Source organism: Festucalex cinctus, chromosome 5, assembly GCF_051991245.1.
Source record: "Festucalex cinctus isolate MCC-2025b chromosome 5, RoL_Fcin_1.0, whole genome shotgun sequence".
Classification (NCBI taxonomy): Eukaryota; Metazoa; Chordata; class Actinopteri; order Syngnathiformes; family Syngnathidae; genus Festucalex; species Festucalex cinctus.
The window spans coordinates 943,714-959,298 of record NC_135415.1 but is presented as its reverse complement, the minus strand read 5'-3'; the positions used below and the strand labels follow the sequence as shown (position 1 = coordinate 959,298).

Below are 15,585 nucleotides of genomic sequence, written 5' to 3'. Positions count from 1 at the left end.
GCCTCCATTGTTGAGGCGGCCGATCGGAGCTGTGGCCGTAAGGTGGTCGGTGCCTGTCGTGGCGGCAATCCTCGAACCCGCTGGTGGACACCAGCGGTAAGGGATGCCGTCAAGCTGAAGAAGGAGTCCTATCGGGCCTTTTTGGCCTGTCGGACTCCGGAGGCAGCTGACAGGTACCGGATGGCCAAGCGGAACGCGGCTTCGGCGGTTGCTGAGGCAAAAACTTGGACATGGGAGGAGTTCGGTGAGGCCATGGAAAACGACTTCCCGACGGCTTTGAGGAAATTCTGGTCCACCATCCGGCGTCTCAGGAGAGGAAAGCAGTGCACCATTAACACTGTGTATAGTGGCGATGGGGTGCTGCTGACCTCGACTCGGGACGTCGTGAAGCGGTGGAGGGAATACTTCGAAGACCTCCTCAATTCCACCAACACGTCTTCCTTTGAGGAAGCAGAGTCTGGGGACTCTGGGGTGGGCTCTCCTATCTCTGGGGTCGAAGTCACTGAGGTGGTTGGAAAGCTCCTCGGTGGCAGGGCCCCGGGGGTGGATGAGATCCGCCCGGAGTTCCTAAAGACTCTGGATGTTGTGGGGCTGTCGTGGTTGACACGCCTCTGCAACATCGCGTGGACATCGGGGACAGTGCCTCTGGATTGGCAAACCGGGGTGGTGGTCCCCCTTTTTAACTCATTCACTCCCAAAGACGTATTTATACGTTTTTTTAGGTTTTTGTTTGCTAGAGTTTTTGTATGAAGGCTTTGATGCAGTTTCTGACCTGAAGTGGAAGCTTAAAGTGATGGTAGTTGTTAGAAAAAAAATAAAAATGAAAGAAACAGATGAAGCACACTTTTTTTTTTTTTTTTTTTAATAACTACTATCACTTTAAGTGACCACTTCAGGTCAGAAACTGCATCAAAGCCATCATACAAAAACTCTAGCAAACAAAAACCTAAAAAACGTATAAATACGTCTTTGGGAGTGAATGAGTTAAGAAGGGGGACCGGAGGGTGTGTTCCAACTACAGAGGGATCACACTCCTCAGCCTCCCTGGTAAGGTCTATTCAGGGGTGCTGGAGAGGAGGGTCCGTCGGGAGGTCGAATCTCGGATTCAGGAGGAGCAGTGTGGTTTTCGTCCTGGCCGTGGAACAGTGGACCAGCTCTACACCCTCCGCAGGATCCTCGAGGGTGCGTGGGAGTTCGCTCAGCCAGTCCACATGTGTTTTGTGGATTTGGAGAAGGCGTTCGACCGTGTCTCTCGGGGAGTTCTGTGGGGGGTGCTTCGGGAGTACGGGGTGCCGGGCCCCTTGATACGGGCTGTTCGGTCCCTGTACGACCGTTGCCAGAGTTTGGTCCGCATTGCCGGCAGTAAGTCGGATTCGTTTCCTGTGGGGGTTGGACTCCGCCAAGGTTGCCCTTTGTCACCGATTCTGTTCATAACTTTTATGGACAGAATTTCTAGGCGCGGCCGAGGCGTGGAGGGGTTCCGGTTTGGTGGCCTCAGCATTGCATCTCTGCTCTTTGCAGATGATGTGGTGCTGTTGGCTTCATCAGGCCGGGGCCTCCAGCTCTCACTGGAGCGGTTCGCAGCCGAGTGTGAAGCGGCTGGGATGAGGATCAGCACCTCCAAATCCGAGACCATGGTCCTCAGTCGGAAAAGGGTGGAGTGTCGTCTTCAGGTCGTGGACGAGATCCTGCCCCAAGTGGAGGAGTTCAAGTATCTTGGGGTCTTGTTCACGGGTGAGGGTAGGATGGAGCGGGAGATCGACAGGCGGATCGGTGCAGCGTCTGCAGTGATGCGGACGCTGTATCGGTCCGTCGTGGTGAAGAAAGAGCTGAGCCAAAAGGCAAAGCTCTCGATTTACCGGTCGATCTACGTTCCGACCCTCACCTATGGTCACGAGCTGTGGGTCGTGACCGAAAGAACGAGATCCCGGATACAAGCGGCCGAAATGAGTTTCCTCCGCAGGGTGTCCGGGCTCTCCCTTAGAGATAGGGTGAGAAGCTCGGTCATCCGGGAGGGACTCAGAGTCGAGCCGCTGCTCCTCCGCGTTGAGAGGAGCCAGCTGAGGTGGCTCGGGCATCTGGTTCGGATGCCTCCTGGACGCCTCCCTGGGGAGGTGTTTCGGGCATGTCCCACTGGCGGGAGGCCCCGGGGACGACCCAGGACACGCTGGAGAGACTATGTCTCTCGGCTGGCCTGGGAACGCCTTGGGATCCCGCCGGAGGAGCTGGTTGAAGTGGCTGGGGAGAGGGAAGTCTGGGTTTCCCTCCTGAAGCTGCTGCCCCCGCGACCCGACCCCGGATAAGCGGAAGAAGATGGATGGATGGATGGATGCTAACTTAGCGTTAGCGTGCTAATTTAGCATTGCTTGCTAAGCTAGCATTAGTATTAGCATGCTAAGCTAGCATTAGCATGCTAAATACGAAAAATTGCAACAAAATGAACTAAAAATCATCTCGGTCGGTCAATGTATGTGCGTGGCTTGGAAAAAGGTGTTTAATTATGTGACTGCTGCCCGCAAAGCAGTAGCGAAGCTACTGCTGCGGAGCAGTCACATCTTAGTATCCAGAAAAAAGCGTTGACTTATATCCATCCATCCATCTTCTTCCGCTTATCCGGGGTCGGGTCGCGGGGGCAGCAGCTTCAGGAGGGAAACCCAGACTTCCCTCTCCCCAGCCACTTCAACCAGCTCCTCCGGTGGGATCCCAAGGCGTTCCCAGGCCAGCCGAGAGACATAGTCTCTCCAGCGTGTCCTGGGTCGTCCCCGGGGCCTCCCACCGGTGGGACATACCCGGAACACCTCCCCAGGGAGGCGTCCAGGAGGCATCCGAACCAGATGCCCGAGCCACCTCAGCTGGCTCCTCTCAACGCGGAGGAGCAGCGGCTCGACTCTGAGTCCCTCACGGATGACCGAGCTTCTCACCCTATCTCTAAGGGAGAGCCCGGACACCCTGCGGAGGAAACTCATTTCGGCCGCTTGTATCCGGGATCTCGTTCTTTCGGTCACGACCCACAGCTCGTGACCATAGGTGAGGGTTGGAACGTAGATCGACCGGTAAATCGAGAGCTTTGCCTTTTGGCTCAGCTCTTTCTTCACCACGACGGACCGATACAGAGTCCGCATCACTGCAGACGCTGCACCGATCCGCCTGTCGATCTCCCGCTCCATCCTACCCTCACTCGTGAACAAGACCCCAAGATACTTGAACTCCTCCACTTGGGGCAGGATCTCATCCCCGACCTGAAGACGACACTCCACCCTTTTCCGACTGAGGACCATGGTCTCGGATTTGGAGGTGCTGATCCTCATCCCAGCCGCTTCACACTCGGCTGCGAACCGCTCCAGTGAGAGCTGAAGGTCCCGGCCTGATGAAGCCAACAGCACCACATCATCTGCAAAGAGCAGAGATGCAATGCTGAGGCCACCAAACCGGAACCCCTCCACTCCTCGGCTGCGCCTAGAAATTCTGTCCATAAAAGTTATGAACAGAATCGGTGACAAAGGGCAACCTTGGCGGAGTCCAACCCTCACCGGAAACGAATCCGACTTACTGCCGGCAATGCGGACCAAACTCTGGCAACGGTCGTACAGGGACCGAACAGCCCGTAACAACGGGCCCGGCACCCCGTACTCCCGAAGCACCCCCCACAGAACTCCCTGAGGGACACGGTCGAACGCCTTCTCCAGATCCACAAAACACATGTGGACTGGTTGAGCGAACTCCCACGCACCCTCGAGGATCCTGCGGAGGGTGTAGAGCTGGTCCACTGTTCCACGGCCAGGACGAAAACCACACTGCTCCTCCTGGATCCGAGATTCGACCTCCCGACGGACCCTCCTCTCCAGCACCCCTGAATAGACCTTACCAGGGAGGCTGAGGAGTGTGATCCCTCTGTAGTTGGAACACACCCTCCGGTCCCCCTTCTTAAAAAGGGGGACCACCACCCCGGTCTGCCAATCCAGAGGCACTGTCCCCGATGTCCACGCGATGTTGTAGAGGCGTGTCAACCACGACAGCCCCACAACATCCAGAGTCTTTAGGAACTCCGGGCGGATCTCATCCACCCCCGGGGCCCTGCCACCGAGGAGCTTTCCAACCACCTCAGTGACTTCGACCCCAGAGATAGGAGAGCCCACCCCAGAGCCCCCAGACTCTGCTTCCTCAAAAGGAGACGTGTTGGTGGAATTGAGGAGGTCTTCGAAGTATTCCCCCCACCGCTTCACGACGTCCCGAGTCGAGGTCAGCAGCACCCCATCGCCACTATACACAGTGTTAATGGTGCACTGCTTTCCTCTCCTGAGACGCCGGATGGTGGACCAGAATTTCCTCGAAGCCGTCCGGAAGTCGTTTTCCATGGCCTCACCGAACTCCTCCCATGTCCGAGTTTTTGCCTCAGCAACCGCCGAAGCCGCGTTCCGCTTGGCCATCCGGTACCTGTCAGCTGCCTCCGGAGTCCGACAGGCCAAAAAGGCCCGATAGGACTCCTTCTTCAGCTTGACGGCATCCCTTACCGCTGGTGTCCACCAGCGGGTTCGAAGATTGCCGCCGCGACAGGCACCGACCACCTTACGGCCACAGCTCCGATCGGCCGCCTCAACAATGGAGGCGCGGAACATGGTCCATTCGGACTCAATGTCCCCCACCTCCCCCGAGACAAGGGAGAAGCTCTGCCGGAGGTGGGCATTGAAACTCTTTCTGACAGGGGATTCCGCCAGACGTTCCCAGCAAACCCTCACAATACGTTTGGGTCTGCCAGGTCGGACCGGCATCTTCCCCCACCATCGGAGCCAACACACCACCAGGTGGTGATCAGTTGACAGCTCCGCCCCTCTCTTCACCCGAGTGTCCAAAACATGCGGCCGCAAATCCGATGACACGACTACAAAGTCGATCATCGAACTGCGGCCTAGGGTGTCCTGGTGCCAAGTGCACATATGGACACCCTTATGCTTGAACATGGTGTTCGTTATGGACAAACCGTGATGAGCACAGAAGTCCAATAACAGAACACCGCTCGGGTTCCGATCAGGGGGGCCGTTCCTCCCAATCACGCCCCTCCAGGTCTCACTGTCATTCCCCACGTGAGCGTTGAAGTCCCCCAGCAGGACGAGGGAGTCCCCAGAGGGAGCGCTCTCCAGCACACCCTCCACGGACTCCAAGAAGGGTGGGTACTCTGAGCTGCTGTTTGGTGCATATGCACAAACAACAGTCAGGACCCGTCCCCCCACCCGAAGGCGGAGGGAGGCTACCCTCTCGTCCACCGGGGTAAACCCCAACGTACAGGCGCCGAGCCGGGGGGCAATAAGTATGCCCACACCTGCTCTGCGCCTCACACCGTGGGCAACTCCAGAGTGGAAGAGAGTCCAACCCCTCTCAAGAGGACTGGTACCAGAGCCCAAGCCGTGTGTGGAGGCGAGTCCGACTATGTCTAGTCGGAACTTCTCGGCCTCGCACACCAGCTCGGGCTCCTTCCCTGCCAGAGAGGTGACATTCCATGTCCCAAGAGCCAGCTTCTGTAGCCGGGGGTCGGTCCGCCAAGGTCTCCTCCCTTGGCCGCCACCCAGCCCACACTGCACCCGACCCCTTTGGCCCCTCCCACCGGTGGTGAGCCCGTGGGAAGAGGGACCCACGTTGCCCCTTCGGGCTGTGCCCGGCCGGGCCCCATGGGTGCAGGCCCGGCCACCAGGCGCTCGCCAGCGAGCCCCGCCTCCAGGCCTGGCTCCAGAGGGGGGCCCCGGTGACCCGCGTCCGGGCGAGGGAAACGCGTCTCCAAAATTTTTTATCATCATAGGGGTCTTCTGAGCCGTTCTTAGTCTGGCCCCTCACCTAGGACCTGTTTGCCATGGGTGACCCTGCCAGGGGCATAAAGCCCCAGACAACATAGCTCCTAGGATCATTGCGACACGGAATTTTTCAGAAAAAATGCGGGTCGTACCGTTGAACGTACCGGCACAAATGAGGTATCAAAAGATGCGTCTCGATCTGACTCGGCGGTGGAACCATTTTTTTTCGGAATTTCGAGTTACCATGGCGACGCAATTTCCCAAAAACCCCGCCAAAAAGTCCCATAGGAATGACTGGAGAAGGGGAAAAAACATCCACAAATTTAACACCTTTTTCGAAGCCATGCTGCGCGCACATACATTGACCGACCGAGACGATTTTTAGCTCATTTTGTTGCAATTTTTCCCATATTTAGCTCTGTGTTGAAATTTCTTTTAAGAAATGTAAGCGCTTCCTCCTGTGCGGGTTCAAAGACAGGGTGCGAAATGAAGAAAAAAAAAAGGCTTTTTACATTAGTGTGTATTGCTTTTGCTAGAGTGGGGCAAGTAGCGCTAGAGTGGAGAGACAAAAAAAATTCTTTCGAAAAATTTCACTTCAACTCGTCACAGTGGCCACAATATTTGCTCACTAAATATCAAATTTGGATATTTTGTAGTCACAAGAGTCTTCTTGCTGACAAACCCACTTTTATGCGGCAAAGGTGTCATTTAGTACCTTTTATTTGACTTGAAGTAAGGGCAAGTCGCACTTTTTCGCCCATTCAGCCCCATGTTATTTTCGCCGCCTTTTTTTGTAATTTTTTTAAAAGTCACACGTTTTCAACCTGCTCTAATTTGGTCATTTTTCATCCGATTTAAAAAATTAGAACATGCTTGCGTTCCCCAAAGCCTTGAAATCTGTATCTTAAACCGTTGTCGTGAGAGCCTTTTGTTCGAGGTGTGCGCTTTCTCATAGAACTCAATTGAAGCAAAATGTTCGCCCACCTGGTAATTACGAAATGTGTGTGCGTGAATGCGCATATTTGTTAAAGAGACAGTAACCCATTTTCAGTTTATTGATTATGGCTTAACTTCCACATTTCTTGATCAATTAAAACCATTCTAATTTTAAACTCTTCAGATCATTCCCAATTTTCGTTTAATAAAAAAAATCAAAGCACAATATTATATTTTTGTTTATGAAATGTAATGTAATGAACTGCTATTTAAATGGTGCTTTTTGAGCTATTCTGCCCACTCTCTCACTTCTGCACAGCAACTGCCTCAGCCAATCAGAGCTGCTTGTTGTCATCGACGCCTGGGGTTTCCCCACCACCGCCCACACACAGTGGCGGCCATCTTGGCCAATTGATTAGCTAGGCCAGGGATTCTCACACTACTGCCCACACAGAGCGGCGGCCATCTTGGCCAATTGATTAGCTCGGCCAGGGATTCTCACACTACTGCCCACACAGAGTGGCGGCCATCTTGGCCAATTGTTGAGGTGCACCCAGGATTCTCGGCCTCTGCTCGCATGGAGCGGCGGCCATTTTGGTCAATTGATTAGCTAGGCCAGGGATTCTCACACTACTGCCCACACACAGCGGCGGCCATCTTGGCCAATTGATTAGCTTGGCCAGGGATTCTCACACTACTGCCCATGCACAGCGGCGGCCATCTTGGCCAATTGATTACCTTGGCCAGGGATTCTCACACTACTGTCCATACAGAGCGGCGGCCATCTTGGCCAATTGATTAGCGAGGCCAGGGATTCTCACACTACTGCCCATACAGAGCGGCGGCCATCTTGGCCAATTGATTAGCGAGGCCAGGGATTCTCACACTACTGCCCATACAGAGCGGCGGCCATCTTGGCCAATTGATTAGCTTGGCCAGGGATTCTCACACTACTGTCCATACAGAGTGGCGGCCATCTTGGCCAATTGATTGGCTAGGCCAGGGATGAGAATCTACTACTACTGCCCACACAGAGCGGCGGCCATCTTGGCCAATTGTTTAGCTAGGCCAGGGATTCTCACACGACTACCCACACACAGCGGCGGCCATCTTGGCCAATTGATCTGCTTGGCCAGGGATTCTCACACTACTGCCCATTCAGAGCGGCGGCCATCTTGGCCAATTGATTGGCTAGGCCAGGGCACACTACTGCCCACACATAGCGGCGGCCAATCTTGGCCAATTGATTGGCTAGGCCAAGGATTCTCACACTACTGCCCACACACAGCGGCAGCCATCTTGGCCAATTGATTAGCTAGGCCAGGGACTTCAACACCACTGCGCACACACACAGAGTGGCGGCCATCTTGTCCAATTGTTGAGGTGCACCCAGGATTCTCGGCCCCTGAGTGGCGGCCATCTTGGCCAATTGATTAGGTATGCCAGTCTTTGACCTGATTTCAACAGGAAGTGACCCAGAAGAGACCTAAATTCAACAGGAAGTGACAATTTCAGCAGGAAGTGACTTAAAAATGACCTGATTTCAACAGGAAGTGACCCTGAACTGACCTAAAATCAACAGGAAATGACCTGATTTCAACAGGAAGTGACCCTGAACTGACCTAAAATCAACAGGAAATGACCTGATTTTAATAGGAAGTGACCTAAAAATGACCTGATATCAACAGGAAGTGACTTTATTTCAACAGGAAGTGACCTAATTTCAATAGGAAGTGACCCAGAACTGACTTAAAATCAACAGGAAGTGACCCAATTTCAACAGGAAGTGACCTAATATCAACAGGAAGTGACCCGATTTCAACAGGAAGTGACCTGATTTCAACAGGAAGTGAGCTGATTTCAACAGGAAGTGAGCATGCTAGTGCTAAGTTAGCATGTTAATGTTAGCTTAGTATGCTAATGCTAGGTTAGCATGCTAATGGTAATGCTAAGTTAGCATGCCAATGCTAATGTTAGCTTAGCATGCCAATGCTAACTGAGCATGCTAATGCTAAGTTAGCATGCTAATGTTAGCTTAGCATGCTAATGCTAAGTTAGCATGCTAATGCTAATGCTAAGTTAGCATGCCAATGCTAATGTTAGCTTAGCATGCTAATGCTAATGCTAATTTAGCATGCTAATGTTGATGCTAAGTTAGCATGCTAATGCTAAGTTAGCATTGCTAATGCTAATGTTAGCTTAGCATGCTAATGCTAAGTTAGCATGCTAATGCTAATGTTAGCTTGCTAATGCTAATGCTAAGTTAACATGCTAATGTAGGAAGTGACCCAGAACGGACCAGTGCATTCGGCTTTCCACCTTGCAAGAGTCAGCAGTCATATCCAAAATTTCCGCGGGAATTTTTCTAGTTTGTGAATCTTTCACCCCTTCTCCATTAATTCCTATGGGACTTTTTGGCGTGTTTTTTGGGGAATTGCGTCGCCATGGTAACTCGGAATTCCGAAAAAAAAAATGGTTCCCCGCCGAGTCAGATCGAGACGCATCTTTTCATACCTCATTTGTGCCGGTACGTTCAACGGTACGGGCCGCATTTTGTCTGAAAAATTCCCGGTTAATAAAGAAAAAGATTTTTTTTTAAAGTAAACGCTTTTTCGAGGATAGTAATATGTGACTGCTTTGCTTCGCGTTTGCTCCGCAGCAGTCACATAATAAATATTGGGTCTCAAAGTTGGTCAGCATTTGAGCGTCTGGCTGGCAGAGAAGGGAAAGTAAAAACCCTGCCCCAATTTGCCTTTCGCTACAGGTGCTTGTACTCAACCGGCAGGTAAACAAGGTCATGATGAGAATCACCTGTGGCTTAGGCCAAACTTGGGCAGGGTTTTTACTTTCTGGACCTGGTTTTCCCATCTCTGCTGGCTGGACAATGTTTCCTGAGAAGCACCCAAATAAATATAGGTTATTTTTGAATTTGTTGAATTTTGTAATGATTTAATAAAGCTGTTTGATAGTGAATATGTTTATTCTCTTGTCCTCCAGGCGGCATGTCTTCTATTTGTGGCACCAGTGGAGGTGGGAACACCAGCTCGACTACTTCAACTGTAATGGAGGCACTGTCCTCCGTAACATTGGCGACACAGCCCAACTGAAGCAAGGTGCTCAAGGCTGTGGTGACTGGGGAGCCGATAGCATATCCTTGCCTGATCCTCGTGACAACAAGCGTCTTAAGAGGGGTGTCCATCTATCAAACCTTCCCAGCCTGTCCTCAGAGTGCACATTTCTGAGCACTGTTCTAGACAGGCAATGTAACCCTGAGCAGAGACACTTTGGCCTGGCATACAAAAAGTGGTTAGACTCTGTGATTGGAAAAGAGCTTTGAGAAAATTCACTGGTGGACAACATTCTTTTAAATAAAAACATTTAATTTGACTTTGACTAAATAGTAAAGGTGTCAGTCGATTAAATGTTTTAATCGCATGATTTCAATAATTAACTCACGATTAATCGCACATTTTATATCAATTTATATCTAAATTTACAATTTATATCTACATTTACAATTAAATGTTCAATATTTTTTTTCTAATTTTTCATACTGTTATTAACATAAAAGTGGGAAGAAATGTTAACTTCATAGAAACTTGGTTGTGTTTTTTAGTCACTAATATGGTAATTTCATAACAATTCATAAAATTGTTTTAAAATGAAAAATATGTACTGTAAAAAAAAACAAATGTGACATTGATTTGTGTTGGTCATTTTCTGTCACTGGGTGGCATGGTTGACAATGGTTACAGCTCAGTGCATTTTTATTTTCATTTTAAGAGCTGACTCTTTTTTTGTAAATGAAGTAACTTGTGAAAGTCTGCACATTTTTAAAATTGTAAAAAAAAAAAAAAAAAAAACTTGAACCCAGCCCTTACAAATACATGCATTATTTAATTTCTTACTGTGAAATTATTACAATGACTCATTTGCACAGTTGAATGCTTTTATTTTGTTAAGTACAATAAGGATACTTATTGTAAAATGATGCAACTTTACTGGAAACGAACCAGACAAGATCGACGTGTTCTTTTCACATTAAGAGCTATCTAATTTTTAAAATGAAGTAACTTGCGAACTTCTACACATTTTTTAAATGATAAAAATACAATTAGACGCCAGTCCCCACAAATATATGCATTATTACTTAATTTATTACTGTTAAATTGTGTCATAGTGACTCCTTTGAACGACATTGTATGTTTTTATTTTGTTACGTTCTCGGATGTGCTTTGTAAAGTGAAGCTCATGCATTACTGCAACAAACGAACCAGTGACTCTGCTTTTCTGCAACACTTTCTGAAGTTGCTGAATCAAATTAACCAGATTGATATTGCGCTTCACTCAAGGGATTTCTCCGCAATATCCATCTGAGACTGCTCCATGGTCATTTGTTCGGGAAAGGCAGGACATTTTGTATGATACTTCAAGCTGACTGGACGATGCGGCATTGTTCACGTTTATTTTGACCAATCACGGCTGAAAAATGTCATCTTCATTCTCGTCCGGGGGGGGGTTGGGCACCCACAAACATCTTACCAGCTAGGAATGCATGAATCGCCTCTCACCCTGTTCAACATTCAACAAGGAAACGGTGAGTCATTCTACGAGAACAGAATGAATTGCAGCATCCATTCGTCCATGTTAGGTTTGCTTGTTTGCCCCGCCGTCAGCGCTGGCTACCTGGTTTTGTCACAGCTGCATGTCCCGCCCCAAACACAATGTGATTGGTCCGAACCACCAGTGGTTTGGATCAGTGGAAATCAGAGGTGGGTAGAGTAGCCAAAAATTGTACTCAAGAAAGAGTAGCGTTACTTCAAAATAATATTACTCAAGTAAAAGTAAAAAGTAGTCATTAAAAAAATGTACTCAAGTAGAAGTAAAAAAGTATTCGCTAAAAAGAATACTCAAATACTGAGTAACTGCTTGAACAATGATTTATTTTTTAAAACAATGTAATCAGACAGACAAAAACATTCATTCTGTTGGGGTGAACCCTCTGTTGACACAAAAAATATCAGGCTATGAGTTTACAGGCGAGTAAGCCATTGAAATCACACATTCACTTGAATTTGCAAAGTTCAATTAAGTTAGCTATATTAGTGTAGGATTTCTGATGATTAATGTATTAAATCTGGGTGTACACCTGAAAATATTGTGGTCACTAAATTTCTGTAAATAACCATCAGCAGAGCAATTAGAAACTTGTAATTTTTAGCCTAAATCTTTTTTGTTTACATATGCTATCATTGCTACATTGAATAAGAATGGCTTAACGTTGATATGTTTTCTTACCAGGTTTTGGCATTACATTGAACTTAAGTGTTTATCTGTTCCCAAAACTTCTTTACAGTTAATAATTTGTGACACTTAGTGGCTACCGCCAATTCATGCCTCCAGAGTCTATGTGAAAAGGTCCTTTTCAACACTTAAGACAAATACCTGCCTAAATACAGCAAAAAGCAAATTTAGGTTAAACTTACCGCGACATGTTAACTCGGGTTCGATGTGGAATTTTCATATGCCAAAATGTCCGTTTGTTTCGGCAGACACATAAGACTCTGCATTATAAAGCTGTTAGCCGCTTCTATGTTCCAAACGCCGCCTGTGACTGCATTGTTACGTCTGATTGGTAGAATGTTAAGGGAAGGAGTCGGCATGTGATTGTTGCTACGTCTGATTGGTGAAACGCAGTCATGTGGCAGAACCGCTGTTGGCGTCTCTGGTAAAGATAATGAAAAAAGGAGAAAAAGTAACGACTTTAGTGTGGCCAAATAAAGCGGAGTAAGAGTCGTGATCCTTCTTCACACATCTTCTCAAGTAAAAGTAAAAAGTATTGTGCGGTAAAACTACTCTTAGAAGTACTTTTTTTAAATTTTTTTTATTTTTTTTATTTTTTTTTTATAAAGTTTTGCAAGTACATGTAACGGAGTAAATGTAACTCGTTACTACCCAGCTCTGGTGGAAATCAACGGGCTCAGGACAAGATGTATTCTCCGGAGTTTGTGAAATCACAAATATACCTCAAGAATTCATCCTGCGAGAGCAAGGTTAGAATAAGATAAGCCTCACATCAAAAGATCAGGTGGTCTGGATCATCATTTTCATTCGTTTCAGGCAGTAACGTACAGTTGAACTTTACCTCTGCATCAGGTTGGCTCTTTTTCTCGTCTCTTTCAGCCCTCTACACGCAAGCCATCTCTTCAATTGAACATTAGTATGTTCTTCGGCTATACCAGTGAATTTGGCACCAGGAATATCATTCTCGGACAGAATTAGTAGATTTAGCGCGGTAGACATCTCACTAGTAGACTGTTTACATCCGTCTATAGCATGACTGGCCCGCTGAGTTTACACCCTCTCGCTAGACTCATGAATATTAATGAAGTGTGATGACGTATATCGTGCGGAACCCCATTCTCTTAGAGCAGGGGTGTCAAACTTATGTTAGCTCAGGGGCCGCATGGAGGAAAATATACTATCAAGTGGGCCTCATCGGTAAAATAACGGTATATAACTTAAAAACGATTGCCGTCATTTATACGCAGATTTCCGTGGACCAGCCCTAAATTACTGAGCTCAACTGTCTGTAATCATATTGTTCCGAAAAATAACACAAATGCAAATGAAACGCGGCAACACTTTGCCGATATACGTTCCGGACGTGTAAAATCCACCTGTTTTGCATAGATATTGTTCCCAGAATGCATTATGTGCCGCAGTTAATGACGTGAAAAGGACGCTAATCCTTACTAGTAATTGAATTTTTTTTTTGTATTTAAAATGTTTATCGGTCTATGATTTAAAATAATAATAATAATAATAATAATGATATTTAAAAAAAAATTTAACTTAAGTTTTGTTTAAAATGACATCCAGGACGATTCCCTGTACAAGTTGTATTACTCATCTGAGGACTGCTTGTGAATGAAATATCAAAGTGATATGTGAATATGTTTTGATTGTGGCCGGCTGATTACTTAGTCTGACATTACAATTTTTTATTTTATTTTTTTTTACTTAACAAAATCATCTCGCGGGCCGGATTAAATCCCTTTGCAGGCCCTGATCCGCCCCACGGGCCGTATGTTTGACACCCCTGTCTTAGTGGCTTTCCAAATAAGCAGCGGTAAAGGCACTTTAAGTTAACAAGATAACGCAATCATTTTGACACCCATACTATAAGTTTGACTCAGTTTGACTATTATAATGGGGCTGTTAAGCTCTTATTATCTAGAATTGTGCACATGAAAAAAGTATGAAACTTTCAGGATTTGCTATTTTTGACCTAAGGTTTAATTTCAGACATGGAGGCGTTCTGAATTTGACCTCTGGAGTCATCTAGATGTAATGACCTCCAGCATAAGAAATTTGCCATGTATGGAATTTGAATCGTGTTTTTAAATATGTGAATGTGATAGAAATGTAAACGAATGTGCATTTCCATATTTCTGGCCATGAAAGAACCGTTTCTAATACTGTTATGACTCATAGTAGTTACCTCTGGGGTCAACGAGAGGTCACTAACCCCACCATGACACATTTCTATATTTGAATTCTGAAATGGGTTCTTATATGTGGCAGAAATGTATAATAAATGTGTATATCTGACTTTTGGGCATGTGAAATCAATTTAGGCATGTGGCCAAAACCTTGTACCACCAAAAGTCACTTTTCAGGAGACCATTAACGTTGCATCATCAAAGAGACCAAACCATTTCTTTGGTTTTTCTTTCTGAAGACAAAAAGGTTTTTCGTTTACCTTGACTAGTTTCGGCGTCGACTGCCACCTTCTTCAGAAGCTGTCAAACGGACAGTTGTAACGTGTACTCTTATCAGCTGATGTTCCTGGGCGTAGCAGTACTGTCATATGACGCTCCACGCCGACTACGCCCTCTGTCGCTTCGTGGTCTTCAGAGAAATGGATCCCATGTGTGGGATAGTTGAAAAATTCCCTTGTCCCTGTTTAGTGAGTCCAGGCCCCGTTTCCAAATCTCTATTGCTTCTTTTATTCATCTTTTGTATTTTTGTTAAGAGGGTGTGTTCCAACTATAGAGGGATCACACTCCTCAGCCTCCCTGGTAAGGTCTATTCAGGGGTGCTGGAGAGGAGGGTCCTTCGGGAAGTCGAATCTCGGATTCAGGAGGAGCAGTGTGGTTTTCGTCTTGGCCGTGGAACAGTGGACCAGCTCTACACCCTCAGCAGGATCCTCGAGGGTGCGTGGGAGTTCTCTCAACCAGTCCACATCTGCTTTGTGGATTTGGAGAAGGCGTTCGACAGTGTCCCTCGGGGAGTCCTGTGGGGGGTGCTTCGGGAGTACGGGGTACCAGGCCCCCTGATAGGGGCTGTTTGGTCCCTGTACGACTGTTGCCAGAATCTGGTCCGCATTGACGGCAGTAAGTCGGATATATATATATATATATTGTAAGGGAAATCGGTCCAATTAATTATTAAATCAATAATTGTTAATTATTAAATTAATAATCAATTGGCTCATTAATTGAAGGAGACTCAAACTTAATATTTAAATTAAGTTGAGCTTGCCTGCGGAGCACCACATCTCTTTTTGATAATTTTATCAGGATAACAGATGAGAACCTCGTTGAATCAGTCATTAAAATGAAGGTTGTGCCCTTACTACAATTTTGTGAGTTCTTTGTTCAGCTTAGAGGTCACTATAAATTGATGAAACACACACACAGTAAACCAGGTTTTGAGTTTTGTGCACGTTTATTCTCTAACCTAGGTGGGATAATCTACTTAGAATTTAAAGAAGCAAAACTAACTAATATGATAGGAAATGAAACGAGAACTAAAATAATAAAAATAATCAAAGGGGAAGAAAAGAAGAAAAGAGAAACGG

At 47.2% G+C, this 15,585-nt stretch overlaps 1 protein-coding gene across 4 annotated transcripts in view; it reads left to right on the top strand.

Annotated features, from left to right (window-relative positions):
* The window catches only part of ptar1 (protein prenyltransferase alpha subunit repeat containing 1), a 216,028-nt gene extending 205,911 nt beyond the window's left edge, over positions 1–10,117 (top strand). For all 4 annotated transcript variants that reach the window (XM_077522170.1, XM_077522171.1, XM_077522172.1 and 1 more), the window contains one exon: positions 9,717–10,117. In XM_077522170.1, coding sequence (XP_077378296.1) covers positions 9,717–10,056 — 340 coding nt within the window. In that variant the 3' untranslated portion in view covers positions 10,057–10,117. The remainder of the gene's footprint in view (positions 1–9,716) is intronic.
* The last annotated feature ends 5,468 nt before the right edge of the window (positions 10,118–15,585 follow it).